Source organism: Colius striatus, chromosome 18 (assembly GCF_028858725.1).
Source record: "Colius striatus isolate bColStr4 chromosome 18, bColStr4.1.hap1, whole genome shotgun sequence".
In the NCBI taxonomy this organism is placed as follows: Eukaryota; Metazoa; Chordata; class Aves; order Coliiformes; family Coliidae; genus Colius; species Colius striatus.
Genome location: NC_084776.1, coordinates 3,511,979 through 3,534,888, shown reverse-complemented (window position 1 = coordinate 3,534,888; position 22,910 = coordinate 3,511,979). Strand labels below are relative to the sequence as shown.

The 22,910-nt window shown below is 44.8% G+C and overlaps 1 protein-coding gene across 1 annotated transcript in view; it reads right to left on the bottom strand.

The window, feature by feature from the left end:
• Positions 1-22,910, bottom strand: part of CACNG4 (calcium voltage-gated channel auxiliary subunit gamma 4) — a 43,141-nt gene that overhangs the window by 6,790 nt on the left and 13,441 nt on the right. Inside the window, exon 2 of the mRNA XM_062011070.1 lies at positions 3,531-3,614. Within this exon, the coding sequence (XP_061867054.1) occupies positions 3,531-3,614 (84 nt within the window). The remainder of the gene's footprint in view (positions 1-3,530; positions 3,615-22,910) is intronic.

Below are 22,910 nucleotides of genomic sequence, written 5' to 3'. Positions count from 1 at the left end.
TGATGCCTGTATGGATAACCAACAGTGAGAAAAGTCTGTCTCCTACTAAACCTGGCAACCTGGTTGCACGTGTGCTTTACACACTGGGCATTTGCTAAACCCAATTCAGTCAGATGCATTACTATTCAGACTATGTCTTGCAGCAACTGGCAAATCCAAGCAAGGAGGCTGTAAGGTCTCTAATCAGTGCCTACTGAGTGCTGAGAGCCCGTTCTCTTGTCCTGGCTGTATCCCCACATCTGTGGTACAAAGTAACAGTGCTTGGACTTTTGGGTTGTTTTTTAGGGTCAATTAATTAGAAAAAGGTTCAATGCCAGCACCTGTGCTGATGGATATGAAGGCATCCCAAATCACTGTCTGCCTGTTAGTGTCCTGCAAAAGGCAGCACGGGCTTAAGATCTACTGTGTCCCACCTTGCTGGTGGTTCTTTCCTATATTTTATGGCCATGCTGTTTATGATTTCAGTATGTTTATTGATTTCAATTAAACCAAAGAGCTTTCCTAAAATGTTTCAGTGACATCAACACAAGGCACTTGCCAGACATGACAAATATAGGGGGTGGGTTGTTCTACTTGTAGCAATAATCTCCAGAGATACTTTTTTCTGTGGTAGATAATGAATATGAGGGAAAACCAAAGCACAGTGTTGTCTGCCTCTAAAACTCTGCAGTATGGTTTTATTCCTATGATGTGTACTTTTAGCTCTGAAATTTAAATGGGAGCTCATAGGTACCATGTAGAATTTACATATGTCTCCTGATGCTGGTAATAAAATGACAGCACATCAAAAAGCATTAAGGCAATCTGGTTTTTGCTTCCCCCTCTGCTTTTTCCCCCCTCTTGTTTACCGTCCTGTCTGTTTGCATCGGCTGCTCTGTGCCGCTATGCGCTGTGACACCTCCTTGGGTGAAGCACCTCCCCACGGGGCTGCCAGCCTTGGCTCTCTGCTCCTGTTTTTATTCTCCTCTGAAAGGGATGAGCCAAGCAAACAGCTTTGAAAAGGGGATGCAGGGGAGAAAGTGCATCAAACTGTAAACACCTTGAAACGGGGTACTCGGTCCCGCTTCTCTTGGCTGCGCTGCTGTACGGCAGCAGAGCCCTGATGTCCTCATGCATGTGGTGAGGATGAGTGCAGCTCAAAACTCTTCTCCTGCCATGGGAGAGGTGCATGTGCTGTGGGCAATGCTGGGTTGGGAGCAGCTCTGTGTGTGTGTGTGCAGGAGAGGAAGGAAGCTGGAGCCCACGTGCACGGTTGGGAGATGCAGCATGCCCTGGGTAATGCACGGGCTCTCTGTGCATGGCAGCGGTGTCTCTGCTGCTTGCTGGGGCTCTGAACAGGCATGTGAAGGGGAGTTTTTTTAGACATGAAGCTTGGTGTGTGTCATAGGGAAGGCTCAATAGGAGGGGTCTTGTTTGATCTCCTTTGCCTGTGTTGGTTGTCACTGTGGCTGTCATTCGCTCAGTTTTGCAGGAAGCAGCGTGAAAGCCAAAGGGCAAAATCCAAACTCCTGCTCCTACCCACACTCTAGACCAAAGTCTCCTAAAATTAGTCATTTTTTTCACTGATTTCAGCAGGGTTTTGAACCAGGGCTCAATTCTACTAGCACTATAACTGAAGCCTGTATTGCACTGGTCACTGTGGAGGAGACTGAGCTCTTTCAGGAGCTCAGGATGCACACAGGGTTGGTGCCTTTGTCTAAGCCAGACAGGAAAAAATAAAGGTTACCCCCACCTTGTGCCAAGAAATGGCTGAGAAGCACAGTAAATGATATGGAGACAGCAGATTGCAAAGGTGTTGCACAGAGGGCAAAAATGAGATGGAAGGTCTCACGTCTCCTTTGAAACAGGATGCGAATGTCCTCTTGTCTGAGACAATGATTTGGTCCCTATTACATATACCCATGAGCTCATCTCTCCTGGATTTATATACATAACCTTGCAGTTATCTCTAAATCAACTGTATGCTTTTTAAGTGGAACTGCAGTCTTATAAAAGTTAAAGCAGAGGAGTCCTGTTACCTGTGCAGACAGTGTGAGGATGAGCAGCCAAAGACTGATCTTGCAGAAGACATGAAGGGTTGGACCAACTTCTGTTTAAGGTCTGCATTTAGTCACTTTTGAAATCAGCCTTTAGGAACACCCATCACAAGTACACTTGACAAAACAACTGAGCAATCTCATGTCTTACTGTGGAGCTGGAGCCTGTTTTCACAGTCCTCCCTTTTCTCCAAAGAAAGAAGGCATAATACGCTTTTATCAAGACGCTACTTAACTCCTCTTTCCTTCATAGTCCTTTTATTAATGATGTTTCTTTCCTAAAGCTGACTTGGCATCAATTTAACATTAGTTCCAAGGCTTTGTATGAAAGATAAATGCAGCTGTGCTCACACTCTGCTTGCCTGCCTTTGCCTGAGCACTGAAATCGTGTCACCCAAGTGCTTTGACTGATCTGAATTGACAGGAGTAAAGATGAAAAACAATCTGGCTTTTCTGGTGAAGTGTACTTTTTGGTGATTTTAATGTTTTCTTCTTGCCTTAGCAACTAGAAGTTGTTTCCCACTGGTGAGCAGAAGGGCAGAGTGGTTCTTTAAGTGGTTCAGGTAACTAATAGCAGTGTAACTGAGGAGTGTTTTGCCTTGCTGGAGGTATCAGGCAGTTGTGTGCTCCCTGAAGCTTTCCCAACACCTTGTGAGCTGCAAGTCCTTTCTCTAGTAAAGGGCAGTGCTTTCAGCTCTGTTGGTCAGCACTTTTGTTCACAAGGAACAACTGGGCCAGGAGTCCTCTGGGGAAGGGGAAATCTAACCCAGACTTTGCAGGATTCAATGAAGTGTCACACTTGGGTTCCAAGACTCCCTATCAGCTGAGTGAATGGTCATCCAGAGGAGATGAAACAATTGCCCTTATTTCAAGCACAAGGCTGGTGGATGAAATGAGTTCTGGGAGGGATTACACACCAGCATGAAGCAGCAAAGGCTGGCTGTCCATGCAGGGAAGCCTCAGCCCATGTTCATGCTCAGTTTTTTGCTGTTAGCTGCAGAAATTTCAGCTTCCTTCCTACAATGCAGTAATTTCACTGCAGGGGGAGGTGGCTTAGCAGCTGCAAAGGATGAAGCCTGCATAAGGACTGGGTTTAAAGCAATAGGAAAAGCTCCCTAATGGGCTGGAACCCACTTCTCAAACCTGTTTTGATACACATACTCCCTCTGTAAAACACCCTCACCAATCTGGGAGTGGGAGCTGCAGTTTTCATTTGAAGGTTTCCCATACAATGTTTAGAGAATGGGCACCACACTCAGGAGTGTTCCCCTGGCTGAAGGGAACCCTTGAGATGGGACTCCCCGAGGGTCCCGCTTGTGTCTGCTGCAGCATGAAATGGACACACGTCACCACTGCTCTGTGCCACCCAGTCTGGGCCAGTCTCTTGCAATGAATAAGATTCTACAGGAGTAGAGTCTGACTGTGCATTCTACAGGAAAGAAACCCACGGCCACGGCTGTGACTCCTGTGGAGCAGGGATTACTTTACACTCACGGAGAAGATACTCGGAGCTGTCGTGGTCGTAGTCATTGTCTTCGGGGAAGTGGTTGATTCGGAAGCAATGTCCCTTGTAGATTCCTACATGGAAACAAAGCAAAGGCAACACATAAGGAACTGAACTGGGTAAATGTGCTTCTGCCAGCTCTGGTTTGTTTCCTTTTCCTCTCAGGCTGTATAAATAAATTATCCTCCTGCAGGGTTTTATGGTATCAAGAAACCATCTCTGAGGTCTAATTTTGGGAAGATTGGGCTGGAGTCTAGCAGAAGGAAGGGAGAGTCAGGATTCCTGGGCTCTTTTCTTCAGTCTGCCACTGAGATCATCCTCTTGAGATTTTAAATCTCTCTGTGCTTTACTTTATCAGTGCTGTGCTTATCTTACAAGCACACCGAGTTGGCAAAGCTTCTTTTTGTTCCTAGGGTGACTGTCATTCTGGGTCCCTGCTCCATGGCTGGGGCTCCACAGCAAAGCTGAGTGACAACCAAGTGCCCATCACCCCTCCTGTCTCATCCCCAGGGAAGTGCTGGCTTCCCTTATCAGAGCTGGTAAACGCTGAACTGTCTGAGGTCTCTTCAATTACTCTCTAGGCTTGGAAAACAACTCCATAAATCTCTTCCTGCTGCAATTTAAACCCATATGTTCCCCTCAAAGTTGGTTCAGCTTTTAATGGCATATTTGTTTAGTTAACTGGGAGCCTGTGCAGTAGGTCAGGGCGTGAGCGTGCCCTCCTGATACCTGAAGGAACAATGCCAGGGTGGGCCAGATGAGCCCCTCGCTCGACTGAACGAGGTGAAGGTTCAGCACTTTTGTCCATCTGAGTGAAGCTTTACATGAGGGTTTTGTGTTATTTTCTACCACAGTGATCCACAGCCACATCCAGCCTTAGCTGCAGTCTGGGACCTCTCCCCAGAGAGCTTGCTGCAGAAGCCAAGCCCCAAGGTGTGATTCTGCCTTGGTGCTTTCATTATTCATTAACCAGCACTTCTGTGCTCAGGAACATACATCACCCAGGATGAGTTATCCTCTGCACAGGAGTTTCGGTGCTTACAGCTCGAGCTGGCAGAGGGATTTAAAACCCATCACTTAATACTACTTTAACAGAAGCACAGCTGCAGTCTGTAGGATATAAACGTGGATTTATTTCACTACCTATTACCAATGATTACAAAGATCTCAAAAGAATTACTAATCCCAAGGATTTGAATTGCACTCTGTGAGTGTTAACTGCAGGTTTGCTACTACAGTGCATTCCATTCTTCCAGTAAATGATGTATCTACTCTAATTGCAGTAACAGCTCAGGCTTCTCTGCACAGCACATCAAAGGCTGTGGAACAAGTGGCTGACGTCACATCTGGAAGTGACACACCTGCCCTGTCTGGCAGAGCACTTCAGCAGGGACTGCTCCTGGTAAGCACTTCTGCCCAGGCATCCCTGTGTTTGCCACCAGCTGGCTGTGCAGCAAGGCAATCCAAAATTCTGCTTTTCAAACACCCCAGCATTTATTTTTTATGGCAGTTCATGCAGTGAAACAAAATCCCTCCCTGCATAACAAGGCCTCTGAGACTGGATGGTCATTGCTTTGGTCTTCATGATGATGTGCTAATTTACAGGAAATACAGTCAGACTATGATTTTTTTAATCTTCCCCTATTCATTAAGGAAAAACTTAATTAATCTTCTCACCCTAATTACTTATGGAAATAGGCTTTTCAGTGACTTGTGTGTATACTGCAGTCAGGGCCATCTCTCAGTCAGTACATACTTCAATAAACATTAAGGTAGTGGGTTGAATTTATCCAGTGCTGATACAAAAGTAGAAGTACCACAGGTAACAGCTCCCTCAGCTTCCAGGTAGATGCATGGAGGAGAGAGCTCTGTCCACCAAAGGCTGCTTTGTGAACTTGCCCATTCCCAGAGCATGGATGTGGGTAATAGTAAATGTCCCACTTCCAGAAACTCAGTGAAGAGACACAAAGTCTGTAAGACTGAAATGTTTGGGACCTGTGTCAAGGCCCAAAGTATTCTTCCCAACACTTGTGCTGTAGTTCAGGTCATAGACAGCGGTTCAGGATCCTCTTTAGTGCCTGTGGTATTTCATAGCTAATAACAGCAGCAGGCTGGGTAAATTTTTTCCATAAACTTAACAGGTGTCATATAACTCAGCTGCAGCTTATTAAACTCTCAGTGAGGCTTGAAGTTGCTATCAAGAACTCTGGTGCTCTACAGGGTATTAAGGGCTCTCTTAATCCACAAAAGTACCAGAAACAAAGTCATGCTAGGAAATGCAAGGATACCTTTATTCTTCATAATGATGGACCTGGAAGCTCAGATTTGGGAAAAATTAAAACTGTGTGGAAGCTACTGAAGCACTGATCAGCTTTAAAAGCACAACAGCAGAGCCTGCCTTGCACTTCAGAACCAAATGAAACCTGAGATTTGGTGAAATACCTGGCTCCATGCCCTACCATGTAAAGCAATGCAAAAGAATAAAAGCCACGAAACAGAAGAGGTGGAAGAAAAGGAAACACCTCAGTTAAATTCAATTAACAACTGTTCTGCTGCAGCTGCACAAGGCCTGAACTCCTGGAAGCTCTTCTCAAAGGCTTGACAGAGGATACCTTGAAGAAATGTGTAGACCAATGTAGGCACTGGCCCATGCTCAGTAAGACACACGTGGGCTATTTTCCACACATGTGACATGGAAGAGAGATTTTATTCTTTGCTCAAGTATGAGGCTACAGTCCCTTATAGACTTTGGAGAGGAAGATGGAATATTTAGCTTCTACTTCTGTACTCACTAGAGAGAGAGATAAATAAACTGCAATCACTGCCTAACAGGTTCTAAAATATTGAGAAGCACTTCTGGATACCTCTTGAGAGTAAGACAGAATATCCCACTGAGATGCTGTGAGTATTGCTCCTGTTTTTGAATGATTACTGATAAGTTTTAAATGATGCTTTTAGAAATACAAACATTATAGTGCTTTTTTTTTTCCCTGCATAATAATATCAACTTTGTTCTGAAGTCTGAGCCAGGACTTCAGGATCTGGGTTAATGACAATGAAGAGGCAGATTTTCTGGAGTGTTGCTGGTGGTGTAAGAAATTTTGTTTTCCACAGGTTGCAGAACTTAGCTGGCATTTAAAGACTAAAAACTGTCTCTGACTTGGTTTTACTCTGTGTTCAAGGGCTTCTCCAACAAGGTTACTACTTCCAAATCTCATTAAGTGTTGTTCAGATAACTATAATTAGAGTGTGATGTACTCAGATAATGTGATAAGAGAGGGAATTGTAGTGCCCAAGTGAAGATTAAGCTTTGTTTTGGGGTTTGAGATCTCAAAGTATATGGAGTTTTTTGACAGTAAATCAAAGCAGTGATCTCAATTTCTGATGACATACTACCTTCTCCTTGCTCTTTCTCAAATAATCCTGTAATAGTCCTGCCTGTACCCTTGCAGAATTGTTCACTGGGGTTTTATTTTTTGATGACTTATTAACTCTGTGGCCGTGCATTATGTGATCACATTGTTGCTGCCCATAACATCAGCCATGTCTTTGAAACAGCCATTTCCCCTGGTTAGTGTTTATCAACGACAACATTCCCTGATGCCCTGGATGCACAAATCAGCACTGGACAACAGAGGACTTAAATGTCTGACAATATTTGTCAAGGCAGCCTGTGCTGTTGTTTTCTCCTTGAACCAATCCCAGAAACTATATGCAACAAAAATCTTTCCATAACATCAGTGTGCTGATGTCCTTTAAAATAGGTCTCTACCATGCAAGATGCTGGCAGCTTTGCAGCAGAAGACCTTGTCTGCAGGGGACTTGTGTCAATAGCAATTTTTGTCTCCTTGCTCTGAGTAGGAGCTTATGGGAGGCGATATCTGATAGCAGTGGGAGACACATGAGCAGAGATGGGTCAAGCTGCTGCCTCCTCTCCATCAACAGCTTCTGCAGAGCTATTGCTGGATTAACTATTTCACCTTCCAGCCCTCTCACCTGCTCTTGTTTGTGACATTATGAAGTTAAACATCAGGTTTGGGACTCTGTTGAAAAGCCTTTCTTGTCTTCTCATGGGACACCAGACACTTGTGACCTCCTTGGATCAAACTCTCCCCTGCTAACATGCCACATTCCTGTAGCTCTTGAGCAGCTACAGATACTGAGTGCACACACGTGCACACTATTAATAGAGGTGAGCAGGGTTTTCTTCTGAGGGGAGTTATAGTGATGGAATGAGTGCTATGAATGTCAGCTGCAGAAGTGGTTGCATGACTACAGCAATTACCTGCAGGCAGGTAAAAACACCTCGTAATTCTCCAGCCTAAAATTCCACTAGCCAGCTGATTCCTTTCTGGCAGATGTGAGTCTTCTGGGATGGAGATGTGGAAGGAAACGATTTTCAAGATCATTTGACAGCGAGTGCTTGCAAATAGAGGGAATGCAGGTTGCAGGGAGCTGACTTATTGTATTAAAAATAAGGCAATTAGTAAGGAAGCGTGGAAATCTGGCTCGATGGCTCTGCTTGTTGCATCTGTCCTGTACTGTGCTTCAGTTCCAGAGCCAGCCTTTAGCCTGATTTACTGCAACACTTGCACAGCTGAGTGTTTAAATTACAAGTTTGCTGAATAGATCAGTAGAGAGAAGGCTGACTGAGAGATAACCTCACAGACAACAAGGAAAGCGTGACATGCAGAGTGAGGCTGTTGTAACAGAAGTTGCCTGAACATAGTGTCCATCCAAGCATTCTGGGTGGGACTGGCTTTCCTTATTGGCATGGCTTTGCATTTCCCTCAGACAGCAGTGGAGGATCTCTATTTATAGTGAGCCAGTGCTGGACTCTGCCAGAGGAGAAGAGAAACAGTTATATATGTATTTCTTTTCCTTAGGAAGATTTCTGTGCTGACAGCTTCTGAACTCCTTTGCCATGTGATTTGAGCAACAGTGAGCAAAAGAGATTAGACATGCCAAAAAATGTTCCTCCCCTAAAAATTTATAGCACAGAGTCTATCTGTGCACTGTGTTAATTTCTTTGATTTTTCCACCAGCACAACTCCCCTGTCTCACTGGGTTGACACACAATAGTGAATGCAGCTGCTGAGTTAACTTTCTTTACTCTTCATTCCTCATGTTATAAAATAACCCTTGGAAAGAGGAATGGGGTTGCATCTCCTTTTCGAAACCTGCTTTGTGGTGCTGATTGTCAAACAGGGAATATTATGGTCCTGAGCTCTCCACTCAGGCCACAAGGAACAGCATTAGGCATAGAAACTTAGCACTTTCTATGTTAAGTTATCCCAGGTTCGATTGTTTGTCTCCTGCTGTTTGCTGAGGGTTTCACAAGCCTGGCCTTAAGTTACTTGAATGAGCCCAGATCCTGTGAGCCTCTTCCAGAGGATGTTTAATGCTGTCATTATAAAAGAAATCATGAAGTATTGATGCAGGTTTTGTGCAAAACACACCCCATGTGAATTTGCTACCCCACACTGCTGCTGTATCCTTCATCCTTCATCACCACGGAGGATGGAGCCAGCAGAGAGAGAAGCCCTGGGAGGTTAAGTACACATTTATTGGGTGTCTGCCTTTCAGAAAAGTTTGGCTGATGTGAGAAAGCTGGAAACTTCAAAGCACAGGTTGTTTTTGAGACAGATGCTGTCTGACAACCCCAGTGTCCTGCCAGCCCAGGAAATATTTGTTCATATGACAGTTGGTATTTTTGTTTCATCCTGAAGGTGAATTTGATGAAGAGCACTGCTGGTACCTGGGGTTCTCGTCATCCTTTTGCCAGGGTAGGTCTTGTTTTCAGAAAAATGCTTAGGAATTTAAAAGATGAGAAGCCCACTGCTGTAACTGTGGGCTAGCACAATACTGTGAAGCAGCTGACCAGCACAAGCTGTCCATGCATGCCATGGGCAGGCTATAGCAAATTCAGCTCAGCTGAGTCTTCACAAGGAATCTATCCTGAATCCTAACCATGTCTCTCTACAGGTGTTCAGACAGGGAGACAATATTAGTCCCTTTTAATCCATAAAGGTCCTTTCCTTCTTTATCTTTTATCCCATAACTCAGAATTCACTTGACTCTCATTTCAGGGAGCTGAACAGCCAGCTTAGGGGACAAATTCTGATTTCAACACAGGGGACTAAAATTTGCCTCATCCAGTAACAGTGATACCAGTCTAGTCTTCTCCCTCTGTTTGCTCCTCCTCTACTTCCAGGGCAAAAAGGAAAATGATTTTAAAATCTTGAAATGTATGAAATTTGCCCCACTTTCTTCCTTAGGAGCTGTCAGCTCTAACAAACCCTTTGGGTTCCTCTTTTGATCTATTTTCAATTGTCTGGTGGGCAAAGCAAAACTCATTCTCAAGTCTCTTGTTTTCTTATCTTCTGCTGTGACATGAATTTCCCCCTTTTCCCGTTCTCCCCTTCCGCTGCCTGTGGACCTTCCACTGCTCAGTGCCACATGCCTCCTCCATCTTGCTCCTCTTTAATGTTTTATAGCTCAACAGCCCTTCCTGAGGTGTGTTCAACACCTCCTGACGGCTCAGACCACCCTGACTGTGTCCCTGAGCTGCTCGTGGCTGCATCTGCCCATGCACTTGCAAATGATGTTGCAGCTGGTGTTGGAAGGGGATGACATTCCACTTTCACCCTGTCCTTTATTCTTAGAGCTTGCCACTCGTCTCAAGTCTGGAAAAAGCATGTTTTTCTCTAGGAACAAGTCCCAGTTCATCGTGTCATTTGACATGCTCATGATTAGCCTCAATCCGCTTCTCTTACCTTCATATAGTAGTTAGTGGTCCCTCCTGTATTTATTGTAGTTTCTATGAGAGAAGAGGCTGTTTTATACCACCACTCTCAAGTATTTACTCTGGAATATTATAATCTGCTTTCCCCAACTTGCTTGCATTGTGGCAGGGTCTGATCCGATTGCCTTTTGCCATCTGCAGCCTCTCCTTGGTGCTCCTCTACAAAGCCCTCTCTGTTGGAAGCAGAGGCAGCTCACAGCTTCTCCTTTCACCATATCCCTGCAGAAGGAAGGTTATGTTGCTCTATTCCTTTCATTTCTTCTCTCTACAGTGCTCTGTAGTGGGGCTCATGCTCTGCATTGCAGAAGAGCCGTCTCCACTGACCTCAGTTCCAATTTCACAGCCGTAAGTAGCGACCAGCAAGGTTCCTGCTTGGGCAGTTTGACCTTTGTGCCATGGCCCTCTTCTCTTCTCTTCTCTTCTCTTCTCTTCTCTTCTCTTCTCTTCTCTTCTCTTCTCTTCTCTTCTCTTCTCTTCTCTTCTCTCCTCTCCTCCTCTCCTCCTCTCCTCCTCTCCTCCTCTCCTCCTCTCCTCCTCTCCTCCTCTCCTCCTCTCCTCCTCTCCTCCTCTCCTCCTCTCCTCCTCTCCTCCTCTCCTCCTCTCCTCCTCTCCTCCTCTCCTCCTCTCCTCCTCTCCTCCTCTCCTCCTCTCCTCCTCTCCTCCTCTCCTCCTCTCCTCTCTCACTCTGGAGCTTCCCACAGCCTGGATGTGCTGCTTTAGTTGATCTCCTCCAGATACCAGGGGATGCTCACAGTTTCCTGAAGAAATCAGCCACACAGGACAAGGTGTATGTTGCTGAGGTCATGAAGGACTCTGCTGTTGAGTGGTGACTTCTAGTTCTAGCTTGAACAATTTTTTAACTTTGGTATGCTGCAATCCAGGACATAACACCTGAACTCTATTTTGTACAGCCTGGTAAAGCATCTCCAGCTTCTGGATCACCTACAGCAGAAAGCATCCAGGGAAATGCCTACAGAGGCTCCATCAGTTATGATTCACGTGGGTATATGCTGCCTCAGCAGCCCACCTTATGTTTTCAGCTGGCCAAGTATCATCAAATATGTTGTGCATTTGTATTTCTGTGTAAGAAAAGAACAGATGCAGAAAAGATGTTTTGCCAAAGAGGACTTTAAAATCCTATGGCAGCCTTTTGTTCCATTGTAAGGTTTGGTTTGAGACCTTGAATGACGTTAGAAAATCCATGGCAGCAAAACTCACTTCCCAAAGATTCACCTCACCTGCACATCTGGGAGCTAATAAAACACTTCACAGCGTCTGGCTGCTGTCCTTTGAATTCTCTTCAGTCATTACAAAGCTGCTGCCAAAAGTACTAAGTGTCCTTGTGCTACTACAGTGAATACCAATAGTGTCAGGGAAATGTAGGACCGCAGCAGGGTAGGTAAGAGCCGATTGCATGTTACATGTTCTGAACTGCTTCATTTCCACTTTCTTCAATGTTTCTCTCACAGACCAGCATTTTGGCCACAGAAGTCATGACTGAGGTTATTCAGCAGTGCTCCTATCCCTTTCCCAGTTGCCTTTCCTTTGCCAAACAGCAGATGAAACAATGTGCTGTGTTATTCCACCACCACTGCTCTGGCATTCCCAGAACCCACTTTGTGCTCTGCTAATGGTCTTCCTACTACCATTTGCAATTTACTTCTTATTAACCATGTCTTGCTTGGATGGCAAAGCAGGGGGAATTCTGAGGGGGCTCTGTGGCTTATTTTGGTCTTTTTTGTTGCTCCTTTTTATGGACCTTATTGAGAGAGTGACTCTGTTTTCTAGGAAGGAACACTGACATGCTTCCAGCTCTGATGTTGTTCACATATTGTAAATCATCTGCACAGGAAGATAAATGCAATTCCTCAGCCTGGGTATGACATGATTTTTGGGGGGGGCAATGTTAGTGATGCTGCTTGAGGAATACTTTAAACTCAGAGCTAAGTTAACCCTGCCATGGCGAACATTCCCATGCCTGGCTCAGCCCCAAGAGACTGTCAACATTTCTAGTTGTTATGGGGTTAGTAACTCACTTTTCTGTGTCTGCTTTTCTGTCTACCACCACTGCCCACACTTGCTGTGTTCTGCCTTCACACCTCATCTTGTCCTCCATCTCATGCTGCAATCCTTTATCCCAGCAGCCCAGAAGTTTGTCTTGCCACTCATTTCCATACTTTGCTCTGCTGCCACTTTGCCAAAGCAGTTTCTGGGTGGTTGATATAATCATCCTTGTCCTTTTATAATGAATTTGGAACTTGGATAGAAACCTCCATTAGAGTGCTGTAGTTGGCTTTTCTATCTTAGCTAAAACTGGTCTAACACTTGAAGAGTTGGTGTTGGCTTCTTCAGTGAGGATCTTCACTGAAGTGAGCTTTGAACTGAAAGTCATTCTCCAATGAGTCCCCAGCTCTTACTTACATTCTGGTCCAAAATACTTTAATTTAACGAGGTACTTTAGTAACCAGCAGTGCTTTTGGCCCAATCTGCCTAACTTGTTATTCCCAACTGTAACTACACAGTGGCAGCATCACTCCAACACCTCAGAGAGCAGCAGGACACAGGCTGTGGTGGCCTGTGTGCTACCCAGGATCCAGGTATATCTTGATTTGGACCAAAACGCAGTTTCCTCCCCACCAATATTCTTGACCCTGCCATACATTCACTGGCACAAAGACTCATTCAGACAGATTGCTGCCAATCCATCAATCACTATGAGAGGGATGAAATGCCAAATTGCACTGGATGCACTTTGAGAACAGACATTTTGTCTGATGAAGCGCTCGTACGCTGCAAAAATGACAAATTGTGTTTATTTTCACATTGTCAAACTGTGCTTTTTTTCCCTGTGTTGGCACAATTGGAATCAAATTTCCCTTAAGGGATAGTTTGGTTTTTATCCATCTGGTTTGCCTTACTGAAGTCATCAGTTCTCCCTCATTAACATGGTGATCAACCAGCGCTTGATGGTTTCACCTCTTACAATCTCAGCATGTCTATAAAGTCTCTATCTTGGCTTGTCACTACCTGGGGGAGGAAATTTAAGGAAATGGACATTCATGTCTCTTCAGAGTCCCTACTGATTTTATAATATGAGACATAGTCACATCCGAGGAACTAATACAGTTCTTGATGAAACATACCCGGTATAATGTGTGATACTTTGTCCCCTGTATCTTCTGCCACTTCAACTTTCATACATATGCAGCTTTGAGCTACTGCCTTTTCAAGTCTTAACTCTTAAACTGCCATTTCTTTTCAGATCCCTGAAACTTCTTCAAGGCAAGGTTGTGATACAGCAATCTAAAATTTAAGATACAACCTGCAGAATGAGCATCTGGTGAATAAAAGAATCATAGAATGGTAGGGTTGGAATGGACCTTTAGACATCATCTAATCCAACCCCTCTGCAGAAGCAGGTAAAATCCTTGGGAATGTTTGGGGTAACATGCATAAAATGCATCTAGTATTGTCTTCCATAATGGAAACACCTCCCAGATCTAGTCAGTAGAAAAATGGTTCACATTATTGATTCTGTGAGAGAAGTATCTTGGTGTAGCAGAAGCTTGCAAGGCATTGTGTAATTACTTCTCTGCATAAAATGAACTATTATCTGCCCTAATTGCAGGGAATGTCTCCAACCTGATATCTAGAACCAAACTCTTTCTTTACAAACCCTCTTTCGGCTCATTCATGCACCATAAAGGGGTTTTTTAATGAAAAAAAAGTGAGGGTTACACTGGAAAGTGGTGATATAGGAGCCTACTGATTAACTGATTAGGAATATGCAGGATATTTGGACACTCCTAGAATCTGGTAATGACTCCCTGTCTCTTCAATCCATGGTGATTCATCGTAAGATGATGGCATTTAGAAAAACAGTTGCATATTGAAGAAGCAATAGGGAAATTTCACTCCATAAACCCTCTTAATTGAAGGGAATGCTTGCAATATGTCTGTCTTCATAATGCAGTGACCTTGAGTTGGATCTGCATTCATTTTGGAGCATGTCTTCCTCATTTCTATGCCAGCTTGTTGAGTTATACATAGAAGCTAAACCTCTAGAGATTGATCATGCACAATCAGTGATGCGGGACTGAAACAAGGCAGATGACAACGGGGAGTCTAAAGGTTAGGAGAAAGGGGTGTAACTGCCAAACCCTGATAATGGCTGGATTTGGGAAATGCAAGGCAAAGGTTTCAAAAATCATCTGCATGATGTATCAGTGGAAAAGACACTCCATTAGGGAGAGATAAGTGCAGTGCATCCAAGGGAGCATGTTGTCTAGTTGAATCCTCAGGGCTGATGTCTAACCTTGGGAACAAATAACAGAGCTGCCTGTTAGAAAGAATAGGTTCCAGTGTGAAAAAAGATGAAAGGAACAAAACTTATTTTGCAACTGATATATATCCTGGAAGAAAATTAGAAGGAGAGATGAAGGACTTCATCTTGAATTAGAGATGTTACTGATTTGGTTATTCCCGATTCCCTGCAGTCTGTGCAGCCATAAGGTGCCATATCCTCATGGAGAGTAGGTGCTGGCATTTGTCTTGGGCATTTGGTGGTAGAGAGTGCCTTGGCTGCCAGGATAGCCTTGTGTAAGAGATGGGGCAAGCTGGTCTCAGTGGGGCATATTGGGATGGGGAGAAAAATGATGAGCGGAACACGGGCCTGGGGGAGGAAGACAGAGAGCAACATAAAGGAAAAGCAAGTTTGCAGGGGAGGAGGGAAAGAAGCTTGGGAGAAAGTGGGAGGGAGAGCTGAGGAGGAGATGGGAAGGGTGGGTGGCTGGAGGCAAGAAAAGGGCTGAGGAGGAAAGCAGGAGCTTGGCAGATTGGCGGTGCCTGCAGAGACAAGGACCAGATGGTGACCTGGGTCCTCCCTGAGCAGCTCTGCCTGCATCCACAGCCCTGCCCGGCCGACGAGTCACTGCTCACACTGCTGACAGAAGGTGAGAGGATGCACAAAGCCACTGCCTGATGAAAATGAAGTGCCTGAAACTTATAGCTCTCAGGACTGATGAATTATTACAGTTAACAAATGATCTAATACACACAAACAGAGACGGCTACCAAATGCATCTGTTTAAATGAACACGTGCAGAGGAGATTTCATTTGGCTCTTGCACCTGAAACTTTCTGTTTCTTAATGCAAACGAAGCAGGGACAAATAAAAACGAGACTGCAAAAGCAGCACGACCTCTTTAAGCTTTAATTATTCATTAGAAGTGTTTTCTTCTCTGCTGAGATTCAGAGCAACACATTTAAGCGGGTTCCTCTCAGGTTTATGGAAGATGTAACTTCCTTGTTACACCAGCCAATAAATACAACTGAGCACAGTGGCCCAACAATATTTGTAGAAACAGCATTTGGGTAAATGTGTTTAATGAATCAGAAGTGCCTTGATCTGGTCAGTCTTGAAAAGCAAAGCATATCATGCAAAATTACAACGCACTAAAGCACAGATCCATAAATATTTTACTGTCAGGATTTCTGAGTTTACTTTCAGTACTTCAGAACTGCATTTTACTCTGAAGTGTCCTTGTCTGCACTGGGGAAGGATAATGGTGGTGGTAGCTCTGGGCAATCCAATCTGGGATCTCAGAATTGGTCTTAAAGAATGTACCCGAGAGTCCCAGCCCTATCAGCACGAGGCACATCTTCCACTGTAACCAGAAATGCTTATTGCTTTTTGCTGTCCTAGGATGGCATTGCAGTGTCTGGGAAGCTTTACCAATGGAAGGAGAAAAAAACAAGACTTCTTCCTTCTGCTGGGAAGACTGGACAAAAGGCAAGTGCCCCCGTGCCTGGCTGTGCTGGCTGTGTGCCTTTCACTCCCTCACAGCCCTTCCCTGTCAGTCCTTCATCTTTCTCCATGCCCTTGTATAACAGCATCTTGGGGACCATATTTCCTCCTGAGTGTTGAAAGCAGGAGAAGCCCAGTTTGTCACCACCTTGCCGAGACCTCCCGAGAGGTACCCAGCGACTGCGGCCGCCCGGGAACGGTGCCATGCGCAGGGGGAGATTTACAGCTCCCTTCCTCTTCAGACACTTCATCTGGCTCGAAGCAGAACTGACAGCTCCTTATTTCCAGGTATTACCAACTTCTCTTCCTCCACAGGAGCCTGTTTGGGCTGTTTGGGGGCCCACATGCTGAGCCTCCCCAGGGCAGCATCCCTGCCACGGTCCTGGCAGACGGGTGCAGGCAGCTCAGAGGCAGCTTTCCAGCAATGTGCCATTTTAACAGGGCCACACTCTGGTACTTACTCAATCTTTACAACTCAGTGATATGCTGCCAATATATTTTTGCCAAGGAGACAAAAATATGTCTCTTCTTCCTACTCCCTTGGCCTATGAAAAATGTCACTTGTGTGCAAAGAGGCTCTGTGTGTGTGTAAACGTGTGTGTATTTAGGAGGGTGGGGAACAGAGTTTCTGTTGACTTATTTTTCCAGTTGAAAGCCTGCCTTGTAGCCAGGGAAGCACTGTTTTCACTGGGTATACATTTGGTCAGAAAAGCCTTACTTTGTGCTGAGCAGAAGTGGCAGAGTATGCAGTGGGAACTGGAAGCAAAGCCTTCAGCTGCCCCATGTCCCAGGCACTCCTTTCTAGGATGGAATCATGATGGCTTAGGAGTAACATGGGGATTTATGGGTCAAAGAGCCCTATATTAGCAAAGTTGCCTCATAATGGACCAAGAAGAGAGGCATAATCCTTCTATGCTAGGGGGCAATCTTTAAAATGTACTTCCAACTTTCCCAAAGGCCAGAGAGACTCCAGGTATTTAACATGTTAACTTTTAATTAAGCAAGACTCTCACTCACAGCCATGGTTTAGGATCCTGGCTATGCTCTCTGAATGGTTTGGGTAATTTAAAAGCACCTGGTACAAAGAGGAGGGATTGGAGGCTTTTTCTAAGCTTCACAGTGACTTTGCACACTACAGGCTCCCAAAAGGTGTATTTCTTTTTCCTCCTTCCCTTCCTTTTCCTCCATGACTTCAAGGCATCAAATGTTAATGAAAGTTTGCCAGGCTTCAAGGGCTGTGAAATGGAAGTTAAAAATCCTGCACCATGGGATGGCTCTAAAAATACTCAGTCGTGTCGGAACACCAAGCGGCTCCAGCAGCTCTCCTGCACGCTGCACTGACAATGCATCAGGGCTCGCTCGCTCTCCTAAACCAGCTCTTGAGAAAGTTTGTCTACTGACTATAGATTACTCATGCTCTATAGACCAGGTTCACTGGTTTATGTGTCGGCAAATACCCGCTGGAGAGTGAGGATCTGCCGTGTCATTTAGCTCTAATGGTGCTGTGATGGAAGCAGCAGTGTGTTGAGGGGGCTGCACAGGGTGCATGTCTGCTGTGTGGGGACTCCAGCCAGAGGACATCGATGCAATGGCCATCCCTCAGGATGAGCACAGCCCAAAACATCAGCCTTGTGGGGTTGGAAAGCCAAGCTCTGATGACAGCCCCCCTCACCATTCGGGTATAGGAGTTGAGCTATGCTCATCATTGCCATTCCTTGCCCAGGTTAATGAGGTTTCTAGGCTGTTTCTACCTTATAGGCATGGGGACACTTAAACCCCTCTGCAGCTCTGCTCCAAAGCAGGAGAGGTGCATCCTCATGAGACAATGATGCTTTTCCACAGCAGCTCCCCATGCCTCAGGCACTCTCAGCTGATGCATCCTGCCAACCAGCAAATACTCAATATGCCAGGTGTACCTTCATTGACTTCTGGGAGGCTCCAGCAGAGATACCGTCATCTCTCTGTGCTTTAAAGCTGAGGGGTTTTTGTTGGATTTCTTTAACAGTGCTGTCATGAGCAGGAATCCAGGAGTTAGTTCTCCCACACCACAGACTCCTTGTTATTCTCCAAGAAGTGCAACATTCATTCTCCCTGTGAAGCAAATGAGGAGCCTGAACACAATGAGTTGGATCGTGACTTCAAGCACAATCTTGAATACAGTGTCTAACGGGTTCCCATCACAGGAGAAGCCACAGGAGGCTGTGACTCAGCTGCACCTCTGAGTCACGCAGCATGATGCTCCCCTGCTCTCAGGGGACAGCACTTTGCCTTTGGCCTCTGTTGGCAACCAACTACGTCTCTCTCTCTCTCTCTCTCTCACTGGCTCAGATCTTAGAGAGACGTCTGGACCCCAAACTCTGTTTTTTCCCTGCTGATCTGTGTCAGAGGAGGGAAAAGGGACACCAAGAGCATGGCAGTGCCAGACCCAAGCCAGGTATTGGGTTCAGGTGTGTGCAGAAGGTTTTGTGCTCCCAGGCTGCCTGGTTCCACTCCAGCCCTGTGTAAGAACAGAGCGAGTCAGGCTCAAATTGCTATTTTTGAGCAAATTGCTAGAAATAATTAATGTATGTGCAAGTTAGAATTCTGCTTAAAAATCACCCTCTGCCTTGGAAGCATAAAACCTGGGAGATCTGGATTCTGGGAGTTTCATTTTACTAGGTTCTTTCCAGCTGTGATGGTAAACTTGGTTCCTGACCCTGCCCTTCTTCACTTTCAGGCTTTTTACTCTTACAAATAGCTCCAATTTTAGCTGGTAGGACCAGCTGCAGATGTAAGTGTTGTGAAGAATCTGCCCCTCTAACTGGACCAGATAACTGCACCAAACACTGATATTTCTTAAGTGAAAGTTTAAATGACAAACCTTCTTCTTTTAAAGAGCTCAAACTAAATTTCTGAATAATGATTAATTTATTTGATGTAAAAGCCAAGGTTTTGGAAAGCTGGAAAGTGCAGGTTTGTGTGTGTTAACTGTGTGAGCAACAACACAAAGGGAAAAAATGCTTTTTCATCCCTATGAGCATCTGCAAATTGTATTCTATTCTTAGGAGAGTAAACATAACTTGTAAAAAAAGAGAAATCTAATAATTTAAACCTTCCTGGAAACGAGGCAGGAGAGATGGGAACCTCTGAAATGATAAATGTATGAATTTATTCCACTGCCACTGTGGGCTTTTAAATTAGTTTTATTTTTCTTCTGTTTCTGGTTGTTGACAAGTTGGGTTGCATTGCTACACAGTTAGAATGTTTGCAGATAAGGAAATCTTGAAGGTCAAAAATCCTGTTCTTAGTTATTCTTGTCTAAGGTAATTCTGCTTGTGGTGGTGACAGTGTGGAGTGATCTCATGTCGCCATGGGTACCTGAATCATGCCTGTTTAACAGTGACATTCTCCATTCCCATCCCCTCCTCTTGAGTTCTTACGTTCAAGAAACAAAGAGGTGTCTAAAAGAGCTTCATGTGTGATGCAAATGATGGACTGGAGGGAACCCTTTTCCTAATGAAATTCACCGTGCCAGGAGTCTCACATGGCACCTGTGCACAGGTGGGGTGATGAATTAGTTCATACTTGACTGTGACCAGTAAGAATTTTGCCATGAATGCCTCAAATGCAGCATCCAACGCGTTACCAGTGTTCCTTACAATGCCTACGCTGAGACATCAAAACTACCAAAGTTCAGGTGGGTAACTGGCCCTGTGGCAGCCTGGTCCAGGGGGATGCTCAGCAAACTCAGCTGCAACTTGTGTTGGAGCAGCACAAGGAAACTGGAAAACTGCTGAAATCCAGATTATGGGGGAGAAATGAGATCAGCATCTGCCCACAGCTGGGACATGTCAGGGAAGCACAGGAGGGTGGTGAAACAAGGGGCCAAAAAAAATAGAGACAACTTTCTGCCTTGCTGTGTTTCTGCAGGTTGAGGTCAGTGCTCTCACACCTGCTGGATGTCGCTTTCCTTGACAGTTTTGTAACATCTAAAGGAATGAAAGAAAAACGAAGAGAAAGCAAAATGTCCAGGCCTCCATGGTTATGGGGCTACAGCTCTGAATGTTACCTCTTCTCCCTGCTACAGCATGAAAGTTTTTGGTCTCTGCTAAATCATGCTTTGAGTCAACATAGATGGATCACATACATGACAGACCAGGAGCAACAGTTTCTAGAGGCTGACAGCACGGCTGGGGATCAAGACTTTTGCCTTTATCAGTGGGAGAGACTGAAGTCTAAATGCAGGTCTTTGTACTGAGTCTTTATGTACTCTTATTTTGAGGGGAAAAAACCCACAACAATAACAAAAGAGTATTCTCCAGGAAGGGGGATCAAGCAGTGCAAGCTGCCCATTTTTCTTGATAGCAGGATTTACTAAAACATTTCCAACTCCAGTATTATGCAGCAGCCAGGTAAACCAGAAACCACAGCTGGAAAGTTTGGACCTGCAGCTTCTGGCAATGGGACAATATAGAAGAAATCATCTAAACCAGCTTGTACACACCATCTTGCTGTGAATTAGGACTGTCCTTGCCTCTCACTGTTGTATAATCAATTCTCAGAATAAGAGCCTTTCTTTTACATGGTCAGGGAAGTTAATTCAACCCTGGAATAAATGGGCAGCTAACAATGGGCCAAACTCAGCTTGGATGTTGCTCTGGTTAATTAAGAAGAGTAGCATCAGGGCTAAATTTGGCAAGGAGTGTTTAAGTGACTGCCTTCAGAGGCAGGGAAGAAAAACTCTTGCTTTAGCTCACTGCATCCAGCTCTTCAAATGCAAATTAACCTGTCAACATCTGCATGCAGCCACACAGGACAGCTGCAACAAGGAGCTCCCAGAACTCAGAAGAAGGGCTGGAAATGTTTAGTTCCAAACAGCTATTTTCTAAAATAATTTCTAGTAAATAAGAATACATTTAAAGTGGTAAACTGAGCATCTGCTCCATGAAACAAATGGAGGACAGCATGTGAAAAGAAACATATGTCAAGTATGCACTTCAGATGCATTGACTACTTGCCTCCAAAACACAGTGAATTTAAACATATTTGCAGCAAACACTGAGGAAAAAATTGCCTCTGCAACCCAAAGAAAGGCTTCAAATAATGGCACAATTTAAGCTTGGCCACACCTTGCCTTGCCCATGGTGGAAGACAGCAGTACATTGTGTTTCAGCTGCTGTCTGCTTTCTTTTGCTGAGCCACATGCCTGGGATTGCCAAGCCCAGACGGCTCTTGTTTGGAGCAAACACAATGTCCTTTTACCAGCACATTTTAAAAACTGAGCAAACCCAGTCACTGCTGGAGCCAAATCATACCAGACTGGCTTCATAGGAGGAAGATACAAAACCACCCCTCTGCTACTTATGAAGTACCTTGTATGCCAGCAGAAGAGAAGGTGACATCCTTACTCGGACTGATTCAGCAGGAGCCCAGCTCTGCCACTGGAAGGGGATTGCTTGTGATTCAATCTCCTTCTTCAATACACTGCAACTCAGGGAAACTGCATTTCAGTATTTCCTTGAGCCCATTATCCCCAGACAAATTCTTTACTGACTTAACTGAAGCTCTTACTTACAAAACAAGCACAGGATAAAGCTCCTTCAGCAGGCAAGAGGAGAGGTTGGATTTCAGCTCTAAAGGGTGCAACTCTTCTTTATGAAGCAGTGGAATATTTTGCTCTTCCTTTCAGTATAACAGGGCAGAAGACAAGCTCTGATATCTTTCTATTGTTTTTTGCCAGGGGAACAATCTCCCTACAAAACCCAGGACACTGTGCAGCCTGTCAGTCTGCCAAGGCTTTGCTCAGCCTTTGGTCATGCAGCCATGATCTCTAGGTGCAGCCACCTCCTCTGGTACCCTTAGGAGACAGAGAAACCAGGATTGGAAAAAGCCACCAGCAGCTTCTGCAGAAATCATTTTGCTATGATAATGTGGTATAATTAAACAGCAGGAACAAATCCCACATTTATAAGAATCCACAGCTTGTGCCAGTGTTTTTACTCATCTGTGGGTTTTGAGCCTGAATCGAGGCTGAGGAAACTGTAAGGATCTTTGACTCAGCTGACAACGCTGGGCTTTGTCCCCTTCACCTCAGTGTACTGTAGCATCTTACTAACACAAAATAAGAAGACAAAAGAGAGAAGCCTCTGGAAAATCCAGAAACCTACCAGACACAACTGCAGTTCACAGGGAGAACCTGAGAAAGGAGGTATCTGTTCCCATCCCTTCGCAGCCCCTTCACCTCTTTGCTTGGGTTTTGCTTCAGCATTCATTTATTTTTTTCCTCCTGGTCCTGAGAACTACAATTACAGAAATGAAGAGCTGCCATTGTAACAGCACTGAACTGATGGCCCAGCAGTGGAGCTGGGGTTTTAATCCCTTTGGCTTGCAGAGCAGCACAGCGTGCTATTGAGTGCATGTCCACCATGGCAACAGCAGTGGTGCTCCAAGAATTCGATTTCCACAGTGCCCCTGGGCCTTGCCTTGACATCTTCATTGTTCCACAGTGAGATAAATAAATAAAAAGCCAAGGGTAGTGTAAAGGCAGTGTAAAATATGGCATGCTATAGAACAGGGCTACCCAAGGGTTAATTTAGAAAGGAGTGTATCATTAAAAACGTATGAAGGTGGCTACATATTGATGCTGTATAAATATTTAAAGGAATGCTTCTTGTAAGGGCAGGATTCCAAGCTACACCTAAAACACCGTGTGTGAAGGCAAATTAAAAGAATATTTCACCATTCAGACTTGTTTAATCTCCCTTTGAAAAGCTTTTTCAG